The sequence below is a fragment of the Theobroma cacao genome, chromosome 4, assembly GCF_053813885.1.
Source record: "Theobroma cacao isolate CCN51 chromosome 4, ASM5381388v1, whole genome shotgun sequence".
NCBI lineage: Eukaryota > Viridiplantae > Streptophyta > Magnoliopsida > Malvales > Malvaceae > Theobroma > Theobroma cacao.
In genome coordinates, this window is record NC_142642.1 from 30,220,445 (window position 1) to 30,239,387 (window position 18,943).

Here is an 18,943-nt window from a genome sequence, read left to right on the forward strand (position 1 = left end):
GAATGTTTTTTAGATGCAAATTGGACAGGTTCTAAGAGTGATAGGAGATCCACTACGGGATATTGTGTTTTTATTGGAGGAAATCTAGTTTCATGGAAAAGTAAGAAGCATAATGTAATATCTCGGTCTAGTGCAGAATTAGAATATAGAGCTATGGCACAAACTGTGTGTGAGGTAGTATGGATGTATCAACTATTAAGTGATGTTGGTCTTAAGTCTTCTTTGCCGACAAAGCTGTGGTGTAATAATCAAGCTACTCTCCATATTGCATCCAATCCCGTGTTTCATGAACAAACTAAGCATATTGAAATTGATTGTCATTTTGTTCGTGAAAAGATTCATCAAAAATTCATCTCTACAGGATATGTTAAAATTGAAGACCAACTAGGAGATATCTTCACAAAAGCGTTAAATGGACCTCAAGTTGATTATATTTGTAGCAAGCTGGGCATGATTAACATCTATGCTCCAGCTTGAGGGGGAGTGTTATAGAATAGGAAATGTGTAAATATTCTTTTATTAATAAACGTGATTATAGAAATTAGAAATCATCATAATTATAGGGATTGAGAATCATCATAATTATAGGGATTTTATTTTCTTTATTCTAAGGATTTTATTTTCTTTATTATTTTCCTATTTTAGATATGTTTAAGCTGTATATATAAATGATGTATTATGAATGAAATATGCTGAGTTTTCTCTTCCTAAATAACAGTTCCCAAACATCAAAATACATTTGTTTACTAAATTGGAAATAAAAAAATATAGTTTATGCATTTTATTACAGCAAAAAGAATTGTAGGTACTAATTGTCTTTGCAATACTACAAGGTAAAGAAAAAAGCTTAAGCAAAAATTTCAAGACTTGTGAAGAAGGATGTCCAAGCCTTCGATGTCAAGTAGAGATGTCAGTTTTGAGACCCAGGAAGGAAAGAGTAGAAGGTTTGATGAGAGGTTCTTTATCTTGAAATGAATAAACTCAATTCCTATTCAAGTCTTGTGCAAATGGCTTTTTAGTGTAAAGATCCTTTGCCAAGAAAGAAAAAGGAAAAAAATCAATAGAAACTTGATTAGAATTAGTAAATTTTGATATTAATATGAGATTGGACTGTACCTATGGAACAAAAAGAATATAATTTAAAGAGAAAGAATGAGATGAGGTTGTAATAGAGATTGAACTAGTATGGGAGATAGACATACCAGTACCATCATCAATGTATAGTGAATCAGAGCCACCATATTCCATAGAGAAATCCAAATTGTGTAATTTGTTGGTGACATGATGAGAGGCACTAGAATCCACTAGCCACTTTGTTGAGTTTTCAGTGCCAACATGATTGGCTTGAGGAGTAGGTTGTCAAGGCCTAAGTTTGAAGTAGTTCTTGGCAAAATGACTTGGTTTGTCACAAAATTGACACACAATTCTAGAAATGGGTATAAAATAACAAATAACATATTGACTAATGACAATTAGTTAATCATTAGTCCTAAGAGCGTATTTAACTCAAAATAAAAATATAAAAGTTTATTTAATTAAAAAAAATATAGGGGCTTAATTAAACGTAATAAAAAAATTAATATTTATTTAAATTGTTCTAAATAATTTAAAAACTTTTTTTATGTATTTTACCACATATATATATATATATATATATATATATATTGTGTTCTAGAGCTTTCTTATTTTTTGACCAAGCCAATTGTTAGAACTTCAACCAAATTCTAGCTTTTTGCAAAGTGAGAAGGTGAAAATTTATCCCTCTCGTCTAATTTTTTTTGTCTTTATTTAACTTTCATGCATATTGCAGACAAAAATGTTTTTAATCTAATTATAGTTTATATTAAAATTTTAAAATCTTTTTTAATATTAATATTTAAGGATTTTTAATGTAAAAAAGGAACTATGAAAAATAAATTTAATACATGAAAAAAAATAAGAGTCTGAGATGTACAAAAATAATAAGTGTGGATTTGATTTGAGATATCTAAAAAGGAAAAGAAAAGATGAAAAAAAGAACAGGAGGTGTATGATCGAAGAAAAGTATGTTTCCTTAAGTGATCTAAAGATGGATGTAGAGCTCTTTAGTGCATAAAAAAGAAAATAGTGCTGGGACAAATATTATATCATTCTATATTGATATTGTTGATATAGTCTCAAAGGACTTGACGAATGCAGATAAGGGTCAAGGTTTCTTCCCTTTGTACACATTCTGCCTGCCTTAATTTGACTGACCAGCTATCATTGATTGCTGGAAAGGCTTTCATGGCCATTTTAGACGGTTGTTAACCAAGTCTTTTCAACTTATTGCATTTGTTTGCACAAGCTTTCAAATTTTGTTAAAGGCTGAAAGCTATGGTTATCTGTGTTGTAGTTCTCAACTTTTTTTCTTTTTTCTCTTTCCGAATGTTGGGTTTTCTTTCTTTCATACCTGTGCTGCGTTCACGTGTAGCACACATATCGTTCTTTGTATGAATTATATTCTTTTTTGATTCATAAATTTTAATTTCATAGCTTGCAACCTTTTCAGCAAATCAAGAACAATGTAGTCAAGAGAATTTAATAATTTTTTTCCTTTTAATTATGATTTCATATTAATTAGACAATTAATGTCGAAGGGGACATCCCCACAGTTAAGAATCCTAAGATTTTAATTTTAATAGCTTTAAAGTCTGAATTTATTGAGAAAAGTGGGGTAAAATTATTTAAGAGATAGAGAAGAGTTACTTCTTATTATGTAGCCCAAGATTGAATTATATATATTTGTACATGTATCATAAAGAATTAGACAATTAATAATTGAAAAATAAATTAAACAAATACCCTATGGTAAGTTGAATTAAAAAATTGATGATGTATCTTGTCATAGATTTGTGAATCTCCTTTGTATGAATGTACGATTTTGTGGTTTTTTTTTTTTTTTTAATTTCTTTCATACGATGTTTATTGGCCTTGGCCTTGGATATCTTGCTTTTTCCCTTAAGTTTTCTGTATTTTCTTCACGCTTTTTTTAATTTTCAAACACTCAGCTGCTTTTGTGGAATTGCTTTCCCATTCTACTTTTAATGTTGCAAATGCTGCTTCGCATGAAAATCATATGGGTTGAGCTATTCTCTATTAGTACTTTGACCATATACTTTTTAGTGTATATACTCATTATTTCCATTCACACATTCGAAATTCATCAGTCATTAAATATAAAACCCACATATGTAAATAATAATGGTCACAAAAATAATGGAGGGGAGATGAACTCAAATTATTCATTTGCTACACATTCCTTGCTTGAATTCTCATAATTAGTTGAGATCCCCTATATATTTTTTTTAATAATAACTTTTTAATGTATTTGTCATCATCGTTCACCTATGTGGGATTTAGTCATTAATTGCTACACATTTCCTGGATGGAAGGTGAATCCAAATTATTCATTTTCGAAATGTATTTCCTTTTGTGATTGAACGATTTCATCTAATTTAAACAAGAGAAAGAAAGGGTTTCCATTAATTCTATCCTATCCTACGCGTCAAATCGACACATCTTGTTGTTTTTTAATTCTGCTCCAGTTAGAGAGATAAACATCAAGAAAAAGAAAAGGAAGCGAAACAAAAAAGGGGAAAAGGAACTGGTCAGGATACCTACCAAAAGAGTGTTTGCACGCTTGTAAAAGAGCGTGTGGGAATAGGAATTTCTCGTACAGTGTTTTAGACAGTGATAGACGAAAAAAAGATTATAAAATAAAAATAAAAAAGAGGCTTGAAGGGAAAAAAAACAAATGAGAAATTGAGTAGTGGAGGAGCAGATTCACAGACTGGTGGAAGCAGATGATGGGTTGGCTGAGAAATAAAGCCTCCTTTGAAACACATAAACAATTGAATAATATCCTGACCCTACCCTTGTCAAATACCACTTGGCTATATTTTTGTAATGAAAAGCTAGGCACTCTGTAAAATCAAATGAAAATTAAAAAAAGAAGAACAAAAAATTGGAAGAATATAACTATAGTTTTATGTGTGCTATGGAGCATCCCTAATTAACTAACTAAAGAAGAAGCCCTTTTCACTGTGTCACTTTCTTTACTTGATCCCAATGAGTTTCCAAGGCTTATCTGAACACTTCCTCACTTCTAATATGCTTGTTTTTCTTAATTTTGATTAAGGGTTAATGCTCTTACTTCAAAGGTATTCTCTATTTGTCTCTGTTTAGACTATTTTCAGTTGAGACATTCCCTTTGATTAAAACCCATCTTGCCAAGTGCGTGATTCTTTAGGCATATTGGAAAACATGGAATTTAGGTTTTTGGTTTTTTGCAAGCAGAGAAGATTCCGCCTCGGAATCTGACAAGTTCACTATAAGCAACAACACGTCTGTAGCTCTTTCATTTTATTAGTAATTCTGTCTAAGATAAACATAAGAAGGACTAATGCTTGACCTACTAGTTGTTACCTACCAAACAGAAGATTAAATTCAAAGTTGGACTCTCTTCACCCTCTCCACTTTCTCCAAAACATATCTAACAAGAAATCCTCGCTAGCACGATAATTTCTCTTATCTCTCTGTCTCTTCCTTTAAAGGGGGGGAAAAATTGTACCAATGATGTAGTATTTATCAAAAACTATTTAAGTTGTCTACTCAAAGGACTCCACTTCAAAATTAGCCCGCTTCAAGGATCCAATGGCTTCAAATACACTTGTACTCCATATTTCGGCTTTATAGTCATGACAACGACCGGAGCATGGCGATAACTTTCCGAAATTGTGAAGCTAAACCTTGAAATCAACATGGCTAATATAATCTTAGCTTCCATCACAGCAAAAGATTGGCCAACGCAATTCCGAGGGCCTGCAGCAAATGGTATGAAATGCCGACCAGAGGCAAATGGTCTTGAATTAAACCTCTCAGGTTTGAACTCATTTACATCCTTTCCCCATAATTCTTCACTATGATGTATTGCCAGCACCGGTATCCATATTGATAGTCCCTTAGGGATGAAGAGGTCACCTAACTTTATGTCTTCGAAAGCCATCCGGGGCAGGACTGTAGCTGGTGGATATAGTCTCAATGATTCATTTATAACCATGTGTAGCTGCAAAATCAAACGAGACATTGATGTAAGTTTATCTCGTTTATGAGTAATTTTTCGAGTAAGGAAACTATCAATAACCTGGAGGCAGAGTAGTACTAACTAGCAAGCTTTGGTTAATGGAGGATGATTAAAGCTATTGATGCCCCTAATACATTAATTTATAACAACTAATATTTCTAAGGGAATGCGAAGTCCTTTGACTCCATTTTTGCTGATCAACAATATTCTAATAATTATCATTAGGCCAGCGAAGCGGCTACAAAGTTTAATAATTGGAGCTCTTTAGCTTTTCTTTTCAGCGATAAGAGTGCTGAAGGTATAAACTCTTGAAGTGGAGAGCCATGAACTATAAGCTGTTCAGTAGAACATATTGCAGGCTCCTGGTGGAGACTAGGAAACTTCATGTTATACCTTTGCTGGAGCCTTTTCAGACGGCTTTGTTATATAGAGAAGGTCCAATATTATTTTAGTATGATTTTGAATTCAAAATGGAATATGCATGCTTTGGGAGTTTTCATAACCAAAGAAAATGGTTATTGCTATGACACAGCTAGAAGTAGCCAAGTAGGATCTGGTGTAGGTACAAATTAGCTTTGTCCAAAAATAGCTAGTGGTGGAAGTCCTTTTAGAAAAATCTCCCTTTTATAACACCCCCCTCCGCCCCAAAAAAAACATGCAAATAAAATCAAAATTATCCCCTCTTCCCACCAAAAAAACAAAAGAGGGGGGTGGGGGGGTGAGAGGAGAAAAAGGGTTAAGAGGCTTTTTGGCTTACCAAAGTTAGTTTTGAGAGTTGATCAACAGAGGGAACCCCACCATTGCAGCCCTGTTTGACCTCAGCTCGAACTTTTTCCTGCCAAGCAGGGTTGCTGGCTAGTAACATGACAGTCCAGGTAAGTAACAGGGCCGTAGTTTCATGGCCGGCGAAAAAGAAAGTTTTGCATTCATCCATGATCAGCTGCAGGTTTAGGCTAAATTTGTCACTTCTCTTCTTTTCCATTTCATTAAGCAGCATACCTAATAAATCATTCCCATATGAACTGCTCCGACCGATCTCTACACAATCTCTTCGGCTTTGTATAATCTCCAATAGCAATCTATCTACCTCCATCTTCAGGGACTTTATTTCTCTGTTATATTTGGTTGGGAAGAACCTGTAATAAATTAATGAAAAATTATATACATTTTTCTTTCCTACTAGCTGGCAAAGAATCAGGGGTCTTTTCAAAGAACTAGAACTAACTTGAAAATGATGGACAAGGACAAAAAAAAAAAAAAAAAGAAGAAATGTTTAAAGCTGTACCATTGAAACTTTGAGAAAAAAATAAGATGGAATCCTGTAAAGGTAATTAAAACAAGAAAACCTGACCACAGAAAGGGGATATATAGGCTTATTTTTATCCAAAAAAAAAAGTCCCGAAAATCCTTCCAGTGTCAATCGAACAAAAAACCACTCACCGGCTTCCTGGAAAGCACAGGTGCCTGCTTGCTTGAGCGCAAAGGTGTTGCAGAGATGTTAAAAGATGGAATATTTGCTTTCCTTTCTCGTAACTGCTATCGAATTCGGTTCTTGCAATTATATCTGCAGTAAGTCTAGCCATGTATTCTCCAATTTCAAACTCTCTCTGGCCTGATTCTACTGCATTTTGCAGTAATTGGAGCGTATGCTTAGTGCATTCCACCATGTGCCCAGCATAACTCTGTTGAAAAAAATATAGAAAGAAAGAACAATCCAATTCCAAACCACTAAAAACAACAAAGAAAAAATCAGAACAAAGAAAACAAAATACGTAAAACATATCAGAATACCTTAAGCTTATCCCCCATGAATGCTGGAGCAGCTATATGACGCTGGTGGTACCAATCCTGCCCGTTCGCCATTAACAAACCTCTCCCCGTAAAATGTTTTGAGCCCTGCTGTTGCAGCCATGATTTGCCCGTTACAAGGGGGAACTTGGTCATGAGTTCTTTGATCAATTCAGTCTCTGTCAGGCACATCCTTGGCTCAATCCCATGCCAATATATAAATCTTTTCCCTGTCAGAACCAGCCAAAAAAACAAACCAGAAGACAAACATAAGCTGTCTGACAGTACTAAAATCAAAATTCCTTTTTAACTGTCACATCTATGGTAAGATTGTTGTATACCATATGATTTAGACCAGTTGACATAATGCGGTAGAAGCCGGCCAACGATGTCATGGTCGATGCTAACCATGTCTTTTGAGGTGGATTGGGTCGTTAGATTGAACATTTCGATCATGTTGCCAGTAATTCCCCGGGGTTTGGGGCCACGCACTCCTTGTTTCGCCATGATTTTCCTGATGCGTCTAGGATTCAGCATGTAACATGAGATTGTGTCAAGCACAACTTTAAGCACCAAGGAAATAAATAGAACCAAAAGGGTCATTAAAAACACCACCACAGCGGCCATGGTGGCAGTCAATACAAAATTTAGCTTTTGTATCAAATCAGTGCGAAGAGAGAAAAGAGAGTGTTGAAAGGAATGAGAAGGAAAACATGTGGTGTGTTTACTGACGCTAGGAAAGAAGCCAATTTATAGTTGAACCAGAGCCCATGAATATTTTTAAGAGGAAAAAACAATATAAAAAATAAATTTGGACTTTTTGTGACCAATGATTTGAAGCTAGCACATTTTAAGCACTTGCAGAGGAAAAAAGGGTAAATTAAAGTGAAATATTCAATTTAAATTGCTTGAAGGTAAGAGGGACGGTTAAATAGCAAATTGGGCAGAATCCTGCTGCAGGAGTTATTGATACCAGCTAAGGCTTGACTCCCATGGTAATACCGCATACATATGGCAATCGTATTAATGACCATACTGACAAATCAAAGAAAATTTTAGTGGAATTTCCTTTGTTTCGGTTTTTTTTTTCCTTCTTGGTTTGCTCCAATTATGGCGTCTAACTCAATGCCAGGACGGCAAGTATTATGTCTTGTACATGTTCAATGCACGTATGTGTTGGTTGGTTAGATAAGAAAAAAATCTCTTAAATTTTTTCGAAAGTAAATACTTTGAATTAATACCCCATTTCTCAATGTTGAAGTTTAAAAATTGCACTTTCCATTTTTTTTAAACGATGTTATATATCTATTTAATTATAAAAAATATCTACGAAATTATAAAGTTAATGTATTTAATTTAATCAAATAGACACGTGATAAATACTTAAAATGGTTCGTCAAAATTTTTTACTCCAATATTTCATATATCTTTCTCATCATTTTAGTTCAATTCTCTCAGGGAGTCGGTCAATCACTTATTTTTTCACTGTAATGAACCTTGGAGAGTTTGGACAGTTTGATGTAGCATCTGGGATGTGGAATGGGTCATACCAGGGGCGATGGGCTTTCCAAGCTTGGAACAAGACCAAGAAGCAAAAGGAAGATATTAATGTATGGAGGATGACTTTCTTTTCTGTTTTGTAGTCCATTTGGGAGAGCAGGATCGATTTGATTTTCAGTGGGAAGGAACGAGATTGGATGTAGGTTTTGGATATCATCAGGTTAAGGGTGGCTTAGTGGGTCAAGGCTAGATGGAAAGGCGACAGCAGCTCGATCCTTGACACTTTTATGTACCCAAAACTAGTCAGAACTGCTGCTAAAACCAAGCCGAGAAGGAAAATCACTAAATGGCGAAAGGCCACCTAAGGGATGTCTAAATTTAATGTGGACAGGGCATCGAAAGGAAATCTGGGGGAAGCAGGGATTATTGGAGCGTTAAGAGATCATATATAAAGGAAGTGTCAAATTAATCCTCTCGAAAACTATAGGAGTAAGGGATGCTAATTTTACTGAAATTACGGCTATCAAAGAAGCCTTCACCATCTTCACAGCGTTAAAATGCATGGGTAGGTTCATATAATTTGATTGTGGATAGTGATTTGTCTAATGCTATCATATGGACCTTGGATCTTGCCTTTGCTCCTTAGAGGATGAAGAACACAATCCTCCACATTGAAGCTTTGAAAAGAAAGATTATGGATGGCAAGTGATCTACATTTTTAAGAGAGGTGAATTAGGTCGCGGATAGCCTTGCAAAGTTAGGAGTCTAGAGACAAGAAAAGCGTTTTACAACCTTTGGCAATGATGATCTTGCAACCCTTGGTGAAGACGGGGAGGTAGGTTGAAACGTTGATAGTTTGTTTGTTTTTGTTGTCTATGTGTTATGGTTTGAGTGGGATACAATTGAGGGGAAAACTAAGACCTAGGGGGCATTTTGGATGTGGGATCTTTGGCAAGTGATGAATGATGGTTTTGTGGTGATACTGCAAGTTATGTGGTTTGTTTGGTAAGCTATTGGTAGTGTAACGAAAAACAATTTTGTGGGAAGACGTGTAATGGTGAAGCTGATGGGGTCTCTTTTTCTTGAAGTTTGTATGTTTTTGCATGGTTTATTTGTAGATAATGTAAGAAAACCTCTTAAAAGAATTGGAAAAAGGCCAAGTACCGACTTTATTTTCAATTATGTATGGGAATAACTGAGTGATTGATGGAACGAGGATAAGTGTGGAACAAGTGAAAGTAAGTTGGGTGGATAAATTCTCCACCAAAAAGGGTGAAAACTAAACAGTGAAAGCAAACGAAGTTCAAGCAACGAAGAAAGCAAATGAAGTTCAAACAACGGTGAATCCACTTAATAGTAATCGTGGTGACGGAATCTATAAGGAGGTAGTGGAGGGGATATAAAACCAGTCACATGAAGCTTTGAATGAATAAAGGGAAGAACAACCCACATGGAACCCGTTATAAAGGGTTAAGGTACAAGGTGGCAATGGAAAGGAGGAGTAAATTATACTGAAAGACATGCAGTACAGGTTGTGATTAATGAAAATGAAACAACATATGAATTCAACAGCCCAATGTTAGAGGAGGACTTTAACTGGTTAGAAAGGTGCATAGGGGGTACTGAGGAGTAGAATCTACTTTGAGGACGTTCAAAAGTGCCTTCGTGCAGGAAGGTGTTCAGGCTTTTGTGAGACCAACATGTGGGTTGCACGTGGCGTTGATTATCTGTGACAAAGGCAAAATGAAAGCTTTGTTAAAAGATCAAAAAGAAATCTTTGAATGCTAGTTTAAGGAATTATATCCATGTAAAGACTAGATTAAGAAAAAAACTGAAAAGGTGTGGGTTATTGTGGACAATGTTCACTCAGAAGTGTGGCTTGAATCATTTTTTAAGTCATTGAAGGATATTTGAGGACGGTTCATTAGAACGGAAAGGCAAACCGTTCAAAAGCTATACTTTAACCATGCATGCTTTCAAGTGATTAACTTAGTGGATGAGGAAAAAATTGTGATGCTTGACGGAGTAAGCAGTGATAAGAAATTAAGTGGTGATATTGATAATTGTGTAGATTGGGAGTTCCTAGATCTTGTAATGAGGAAAATGTGATTTCGAGAAAAATGGTGCGAGTGGATATGTGCTTGTATATCATTGGCATCGGTATCATTACTTGTCAATGATGCCCCCTCGAGATAGTTCAGAATTAGGAGAGGCTCACCTCAGGGATGTCCATTTCTCTTTTTATTTAATTTTGTTGTAGAGACTTTTAATGTGCTACTAATTCAAGCAAGTGCAAAAGGTTTTTCAAGGGATTCAAGATTGGAGACAATGGTTTCCAAATCTCTTACCCCTAGAATGTTGAGACCATGAGCAAGTATCTGATACTATAAAGATGAGGGTGGCTTGGCGGTTTAAGTTAAAATAGCCAGAGGATATGAACTCTTTTCTAGATTTGTTTAATCAATTGAATATGGCAATTGTGCCAATAAGACTGAAACAGCCAAGAATGGCCACGTAATAGGCATATCCACCAATAAATGCTCTAAAATTTAATGTAAATAGAACATCGAAAGGAAAGTTGGGGGACGTGAGCATTGAATGTGTAGTTAATTAGAGATGAAAATAGGAGCGTCAAATTGATGTTTTTAAAGGCGGTGGATATAGTGGACTCTAGTGCAATGGAACTCCTTGCTATTAAGGAGGCTTTTATGCTGTATGCTTCCTTAAAATGGGCTAATACACATTGGCTTATGTTAGAGAGTAACTTAAAGAATGCCATTGGATAGATGCTTAAGCCGAACACAACCCCATGGACGTTAAGGAATTGTATGATGCACATAGAGGCATGCGAACAAAAGATTGAGTGTTGGGAAATTCAGAAAATTCCTTGCAAAGCAAATGACCAAGGCGATTAGTTGGCCAAGATTTGGGTCCAACGTCTTTCTCCAATGATGATGGTGTTGGGACAGGATGATGCTTAGCCGAATTTGCTATGTTTGGGATTTTTTTTGTAACCCCCTTGTGTAAATTGAAAACATGGTAAACATTGGTTCAAAGCTATATAGGGCCAGTGAACCATAGGAATGATTTGGTAGATGATCAATAGCACCAAATGTCATTGTAATGGAACATAATGAGCTAACTAGTAATGGAATATCCTCAGCTACTACTCGGTTGCTGCATAATAAAGGTGGCTGTTGACAGTGAGGTTTTATATACTAGGCAATTGGCGTATTCTCGTTGTGTTCCTAACCAGATTCTCCAACTGTATGCTGGTTTTTGAAGGGTAGTAACTGTACAGTATTCCCTAGTAATAAAATATTATTTTTCCAAAAAAAAAAGATAAAAAGGGTAAATTTTAATGGTGAAATGCCCAAATAGTCTTTGTATCCACAAATTTTCGTCAATTTAGTCTTTATATTCAAAATCTAATCAATTTAACCCATTGATTTTGGGAATTGAAATAATTTAGTCCCTCCCTTATGCTGTCCAATTTGCCATTAAAGTAATGCCGCCAGTGTTGACATCAATTTTATTGACACTTTGACATGTTGACATGGTAGTACAACATAGTACTAATATGATGACGTGTCAGTCTCACGTGACAATAACATGATGATGTGACAATGTTGACTTAGCATTGACATGATGACGTGGCATATGAAAAAAATAACTTTTCAAAAAAAAATTTAAGCCACGTCATAAGGATTAAATTGAACAAAAATATACAGTATATGGACTAAATTAAACAAAATTGAGATGTTTAGGGACTAAATTAAACTAAAAATATATTTTAAAAATAAAATCTTTGACTAGATGATATATGTACTTATTAATAAGTCAAATATTTAAGTGTAAAAGATTTATGATGTTAAGAAGTAAATATAAATATTTGATTATTTGACTCCATAATAGGTACATTAATTTATCTTCTTTACAAAAATTAAGTTTGAATTCCCCTTATATTAAAAAATTTTAATATTTTATTGAGTTATTTTTATAAATATCATGATTAAAATCATTATCACTTAAATTTTTTCTTTTTTTATTAAACTTGATATTATTTATAATGAGATTATTTCATAATCCATTTATAAAAGAAACAAAAAGATTCAATTGCCTTTATTAATATATGTATGAAATTCAAAGTAAACCCAATTAAATCTTTTGATGACAAAAGATTTTTTTTAATCTAACTTAGGAGAAAGATTAATAATGGAGTTTAAAAATCTAGAAGCACTTCTTTTTTTTTATCTTCACAAGTACGGTCTATATACTAGCTATGTACTTACAAGAATTATAAAATTACTCTTGAGATATGAAATTAACACATTTAATTAGTTGACAATTATTAACTTATATGTTTTAATTAAACCAAAAAGTTGCTATTGTCTCATGTGTGGATTGAAAGTTCTTGTTAGTAGATGTTGAAAAAGGAATGAAACAAAATTTGTTAAAAATTCTTTTTTTTTTATAATTAAAGAGGAAGGATTCGAATCTTACTCTTTAAACAGAGAAATCATACACCAACCAATAAACTAAATGCTCGGATGCTAAAGATTCTTGATTGTTAATTATAACACACACACACACACACACACGTGTGTGTGTGTGTGAAAAACTCACTGATAGCTTTTTGTGTGTTTAAAGAAGATTGAATTTTCCCTCTACTTTCTATAACCTACATTGAAAGGAAAACAGATTAATATAAGGATCATTTATTCTTTCATGCATGTTCAACAAGTGTTACTGTACCTTAAAAAGGTGGTAGTAGGTATTCATCATATCAAAGTGCTTGAATTAGTTTTGAGTGAGTCTCTAAGGATGAAATTAATAGTATTAAACTACTAAGAAGGATTAATTTGTTATACGATATTGGTGATGGAATTTATATATGAATATACTCTTGTCACGTGACCATTTTATGTAATGAAATAAATTTTGATTTCTTATTGAACATATTTAATTAAATGTATATTATATAAATATATATATTATATTAACCAAATCACACTTCACAAGATTCAAACCTTAAGATCGTTAAATTAAAATTTCAAGTTCTAATTAGGGAGGTATATTGATAACTTTTTCCGATTTGACAAGTATAATCAAATTAAGGGATAATGAAAGGAAAGGTTTATAATTCAACCCCAATGTGCATATATGGGAAAGGTTTAAACATGTAAATTTCAGAAGAAAAAAAAAACAAGGTTTTGGGACACCTCTTTCTTTTCTTTTTCTATGGTTTATTAGGCATAATTTTTAAATATTGATTGTAATTATACGTCTCCTAATATACTCGAGGATCACAAACTACAATCTTTTCATTCCTTTACGTACCTAACTCAAGCCAAAAGGAATCCCTACCAGTGACCGTCCATTTGCAACCAATATCTGGCATTTTGGTTTTCCAACCTGTTGTTTTCCATTTTTCGATATAGTGGACAAATATTTGCTCCTTAATTTGAATCATGCACCTAGCTGCTTTTGTCTTTTTTTCAGTACTTGAAACAATTTCAAAATGTTTTATTCTTCAAACTTCTAATTATAATTAGAAGATAATCTATTCCTTCCCATTAGCTTTTTTCTTGTCAGAAAATCGACCATTTTCCAGGATCATTCTTTGCAAGAAGCTGTGTTGCAATATCCAGACAGGGTTATAACAAAAACTTGCATTTCTTATCGAGATCGTTATAACAAATGGAATAGTAATTCAGGAATTTGATTATTTATTTATTTATTTTTATTTTAATATATAAAAATTACAACACAATTCCAATTTAAAAGCTCTATCTAAAAGTCAGCTTCTCCCGAATCTTCATTTATTTTTCACCACTCATTTTGAGCCTAAATTTGGTAATGACACCAATTTATTCTTATCCTATTTATCTTCATAGCTTATTATTGTATGGTTCTGATCACTTCAAATTGATTTTCTTTAAATTTCTATCTAGTCTCAATCATTTCCATGTCCTCAATTAAAGGTGTAAAATTTTTATTAAAGAGAGTGATCTAAAATGAAACTTGGAATGAATTAGGAGGAGATGGAAAGTAAAGGAGAGGAAGGGAAGAAGGTTTCCCTTGTTTTGATGGTGCGAAAAATGAAAGGGGAAATTAAAGGAAAGGAAAATGGATATTAATCATATAATTTTACAATTATATCTTTCGTGAACAAAAGGAAAGTTGTTAACATTGTTGAGGATATAATTGGCATTCCAATCATATGCATTGAAACACTGCAAGAATTGGAAAAGGAAGGGATATGATGGTTGGTTGCCCTCCATTATCCTTGCCCTTCTTACGAGATATCTAAACAAGTCCTGTCCTCCCCTTCATTTCCTTTCCCATATTCCCCCCATTTATCTCAGTATAAGCATAGTGTAAATATTGGAATGTTTACCTAGCATAAAGGTTAATTGCTCATGCATTTAGTACATTTACTTTTTTTTTTCTTTTATTAGTTGGTGTATGATCCTTTACTTAAAAAGTAAAATTCGAATCCCTCTTCCTCAAATTTAAAAAAAAAAATTCTTTATTTACCTCAATCATAATATAAATGACTTGTTTACATAGTGTAGATATATTTTTTTCTACATGAGATATTGAACTACACAATGTAAGGGTAGTAACACTCTCTCATCTCATCACAAATCCTGCCTCACTCATCTCAATTTTGAATTTGAGACCTTTAAAATTTAAAATAGTCTGATAGCTCTAACCGCGTAGACGGTCCTTTATGGACTTACGCCTAACATAAATGTTAATTCCTCGTGCATATAGCTCATTTAAAAAGAAAAAAAAAACATAAAACATATATTTTGAAAAAAATACTATTACAATGAATCATTTTTTTTTTTTTGGTTTTTGGAATCAAAAAAGTAACAGATGCTTTTAAATATAAAAGCAAAAATAATTTCCAAACATTAGTATTTAAAATTTCCAATAACAAATATGATTGTTCTTTCATATGAAAGTAACTATATTTAAATTAACACTAAATTATAACCATTTGCTCTTTTTTGAGAAGAAACAAATTCTTTAATATTTACTATTTAAAAAAAACAACTAAATGAAACTTAAGTGTTTAATTATTATTTTAATTTAAACGAAAATACAACTTACCATGAAGTAAACATTAAATAGATATAACCAAATTGATAGTCATATCTATATTAAAATAATTTCGAATTTAAACATATTGGCAGCATGACATACGGCTGTAGATGACAATTTGCACAATATAAAAAGTGCAAATGTTTGTCAAACAGTGCTCTTCATGGTCACTATATATCAAATCAAATAGTAAATGAGAATGCAACCAAAGGTACTTGAAGATAATATATAAATGTTGTAACAAAATTTGGATTTATTTGAAAAACCTTGTACGGTAAAACATTAACTTGGCTACTGGTTTCCTTCAAAAGACCACTTGTCAAGAACTTAAGGCTTACCGGGGTGGGCAATTTATTGAAAAGCAAGAAGAGATACTTTTGACTTTGTAGGGACATTGACCCTATCCCAGCAGAGTCAACCACAGCTTTGAGATGAGAGAATCATTATTTATTTATTTATTTTTTAATAAAATTTTAACCGGATGTATAAAGAGAAATATTAAAGTATTTATAAGAATTAATTGTTCATGATCACTTTATTATTTGTTACTTTTTTGTGCCATTTATAAGTAGTCTGATCAATGTCTTACATTCAAAGGTTGTAGATATTTTTTTAAGTGTATCTCAAGTTTGATTCTTGTGCAACTTGTGAGACAAAAGAAGATGCATAAAATTTTTTTTACTGTTCTTTTATTATTGTTTTTATGGGGATGGAAGATACATGAATACCAATAAATGACATTTCATGCAGTGTTCCTGTTTTTTCACATTAAACTATGATATCATCACTTTCCCCATGCATCCTTGTCCTAATTCCTTGCACATGCATATGCAGAGAGGCCATAAATTGCATGAGTTCTTTAATTTGACAACAGGACTTCTGATTCTATATTTAATTTGTGCAGTATTTAATTAATTTTATAATTAAGCAACAAGATATATAAATTGAATTTTATCTGCAATACTGCCAAGTTGTAGGTTAACCCTAAAACTCTTTAACAAATAAGTATACTACTAATTAAATTGATATAGTGGTAAAGACAACAATTTATTACTAATTATTAAAGATGAAAAAAGTGTAACAACACTTCTTAAGTTTCATGCATGGTATAAATATGTATGCTACTAAAAAACAAATGCCATAATTATTACCCAAATTCGTTGTACTAAATTTCTATTAGCACACCCAAATTTATAAATTTATCGAAATATCTAAATCTCTCCCAAAATAAAGAATATCCCAAAGCTTGGAACTAAAATTTGAGATCTTGATTTGAGTTTTAAAATGAGTGAGATAAGATTTATGAACTTATTATATAATTCAAAATCCTTATATAACAATATAAATCACACCATACTAAATATCATGGTTGGATTAGGGTTCCCCAGTTTTTCTCGTGGCCCTATATATCTATGTCCTTTAGGAGATTTAGCAGTTCCCATTCGAAAATTTCATATATATTACCGAAATTTTGAAGGCAATAGCAAGGCTGATTTAATTTGGTGATATGGAAAGAAATGAATGTAAATCAAGTAAATTATTTAAAAGATATTTTTTATTATTATATAAATTTTAAAATATATATATAAAGTGATTCGACATTCATAATGACATGATGTATGAAAAAACGAACATTAAAATTACTTTTCATTTGTTAGATTGCTTTTAGACTGGACAAATTCATACTTCCTTTTAGACCGATATATATATATATATATATATAATCATAAAGATGAATGATTTAGCTCTGCATGGCTCATGCACATGGTAATAGGAAGACAAATTTCAAAAAAGCAGTGCTGGAGCAAGCACAAGATTTCAAAGCTTCCTTTATGGCTCCGGCCAAATTAAAGGACTCAAGTGGGATCAAGAATCCCACATCAACCTAGACAAAACATTAATCTACACTTTCTAATTCGGATAAATGGGTAGTTAGAATCAGTTTTAAGAATCTAAATCGTATCAACTTTGGATTTGTTCCTTGCAAGAACAAAAAAAAATTAAATTGCATGCATTGTACTAATCTGGCGGCAGGGATTGGCAAGTCGGTGCGTAAAATTTATCTAACATTATTGTAAAAGAAAAAAAAAAAGCACGCAAAATTTGTCAAAAAAGTTACACGCACTTTTGTTAAAGATAGAATAACTGCAAAGATTAATAAACAGTTAATTCCAATTCCAATGTCATCGATGACGGAAAGTGATCAGAGGAAGATGGAAGAATAATCATCTACTAATGATTAAAGGGGCTTGCACATTTTGATATATTTATGAGAACGAAAAAAGAAGAGGTAGGAATTATTGACTCATGCGTCAAAAAGGACGGGAAAAAGTGAGAAAATGGACATATGCATTTGAAAATGTGTTAAGAGTCGCCCTTTTTAACGAGAGCATAAGGAACATATTCTTGATGGGATGCCCTTGTTTGGGGTAGTCTTATTCAAAGTATAGATTCTTGTGTACGGTTCTGATTGAATTAATAACAAGAAACCATGGATGAGATTTGTATTCAGGGGCCCGACTTGTTTTTCTTTCTCCTCTCTTTTCATTTTTATTCCCTCATGTAACCTTCTTTGATTCCATCAATTCATGTGTCAAAAATTCAATGCTACATATGGACTCATAGTTAGCAACACGTAATCTTCTACCAAATTATCTCCATAATTTTAGCCCTTGAGATATTCACTTAATAATTTCTAGATAGAAAGAGGATGAAATACTGGTTAGTAATTTTGGACATGGCTTATAAGACTACACGAACTAAAGTAATTAAACAAGTTTTTAAGTTTTGTATAACCATGTTCTGTATCATATTCGTATGATCCCTTTATGATGGAAAAATTTTTGTTGCAACATAAAATTTTCGTATGCACATGTTTTATGTGCATTGATTCGTATGACTCATTTAAATACGTTTAATTATTTATATTAATAAAATTATTCACAAAACTCAACACATCCAACATGTTTAAATACATTTAAAATTAATTCATATTTAAAAGTGCTATATAACTAAATAAGTTAATAACTTCTTAAATATATAAATTCAATAGATCAATTGCGTCGTATCATACACACGATCGACTTATCTGATTATATGTATTAATTGTTCCTTATCTTATAACTCTAATACAAACAAACGTGTCGTGTGAGGGTCAAGACCCCTTTAGCACAATTCTTTGAACCGATTTATCCATTATTCTTGTAATTTTGACGCGAAACCATAAGGACCTATTAACGCAGAATTGCTAACCCCAGAATTTATGAGAAGGGAAAAATACTACCTCTCAATGTGTACTCAGAAGGGAGTCTGTTTTGGAATCAATGCTTTTGTTTCCTTTAATTAGTTAAGTCTGATTTAGGCATAGACTTGGTCTGTGGATTTCAGGGATAGAACCTATTCTCTTTCTAGTTAAGTCTAATAACAGTTGTGATGGTC

At 32.8% G+C, this 18,943-nt stretch overlaps 1 protein-coding gene across 1 annotated transcript; it reads right to left on the bottom strand.

The window, feature by feature from the left end:
• Window positions 1-4,352: 4,352 nt before the first annotated feature.
• On the bottom strand, window positions 4,353-7,627 carry CYP735A1 (cytochrome P450, family 735, subfamily A, polypeptide 1). Its single transcript, XM_018118815.2, has 5 exons — window positions 7,234-7,627; window positions 6,896-7,122; window positions 6,545-6,786; window positions 5,862-6,240; window positions 4,353-5,086 (listed from the first exon to the last, which is right to left on the bottom strand). The coding sequence occupies exons 1-5, from the start codon at window positions 7,517-7,519 to the stop codon at window positions 4,664-4,666; spliced, it is 1,557 nt and encodes a 518-aa protein (XP_017974304.2). The 5' UTR covers window positions 7,520-7,627; the 3' UTR covers window positions 4,353-4,663.
• Window positions 7,628-18,943: the final 11,316 nt, after the last annotated feature.

Coding starts and splice junctions, on each gene's coding strand:
- CYP735A1 (XM_018118815.2), bottom strand. CDS start 7,519: ATGGCCGCTGTGGTGGTGTTTTTAATGACCCTTTTGGTTCTATTTATT. Junction 6,787..6,895: donor TCATGGGGGATAAGCTTAAG/GTATTCTGATAT, acceptor TTTTTTCAACAG/AGTTATGCTGGGCACATGGT. Junction 6,241..6,544: donor CTGTGCTTTCCAGGAAGCCG/GTGAGTGGTTTT, acceptor AATTTATTACAG/GTTCTTCCCAACCAAATATA.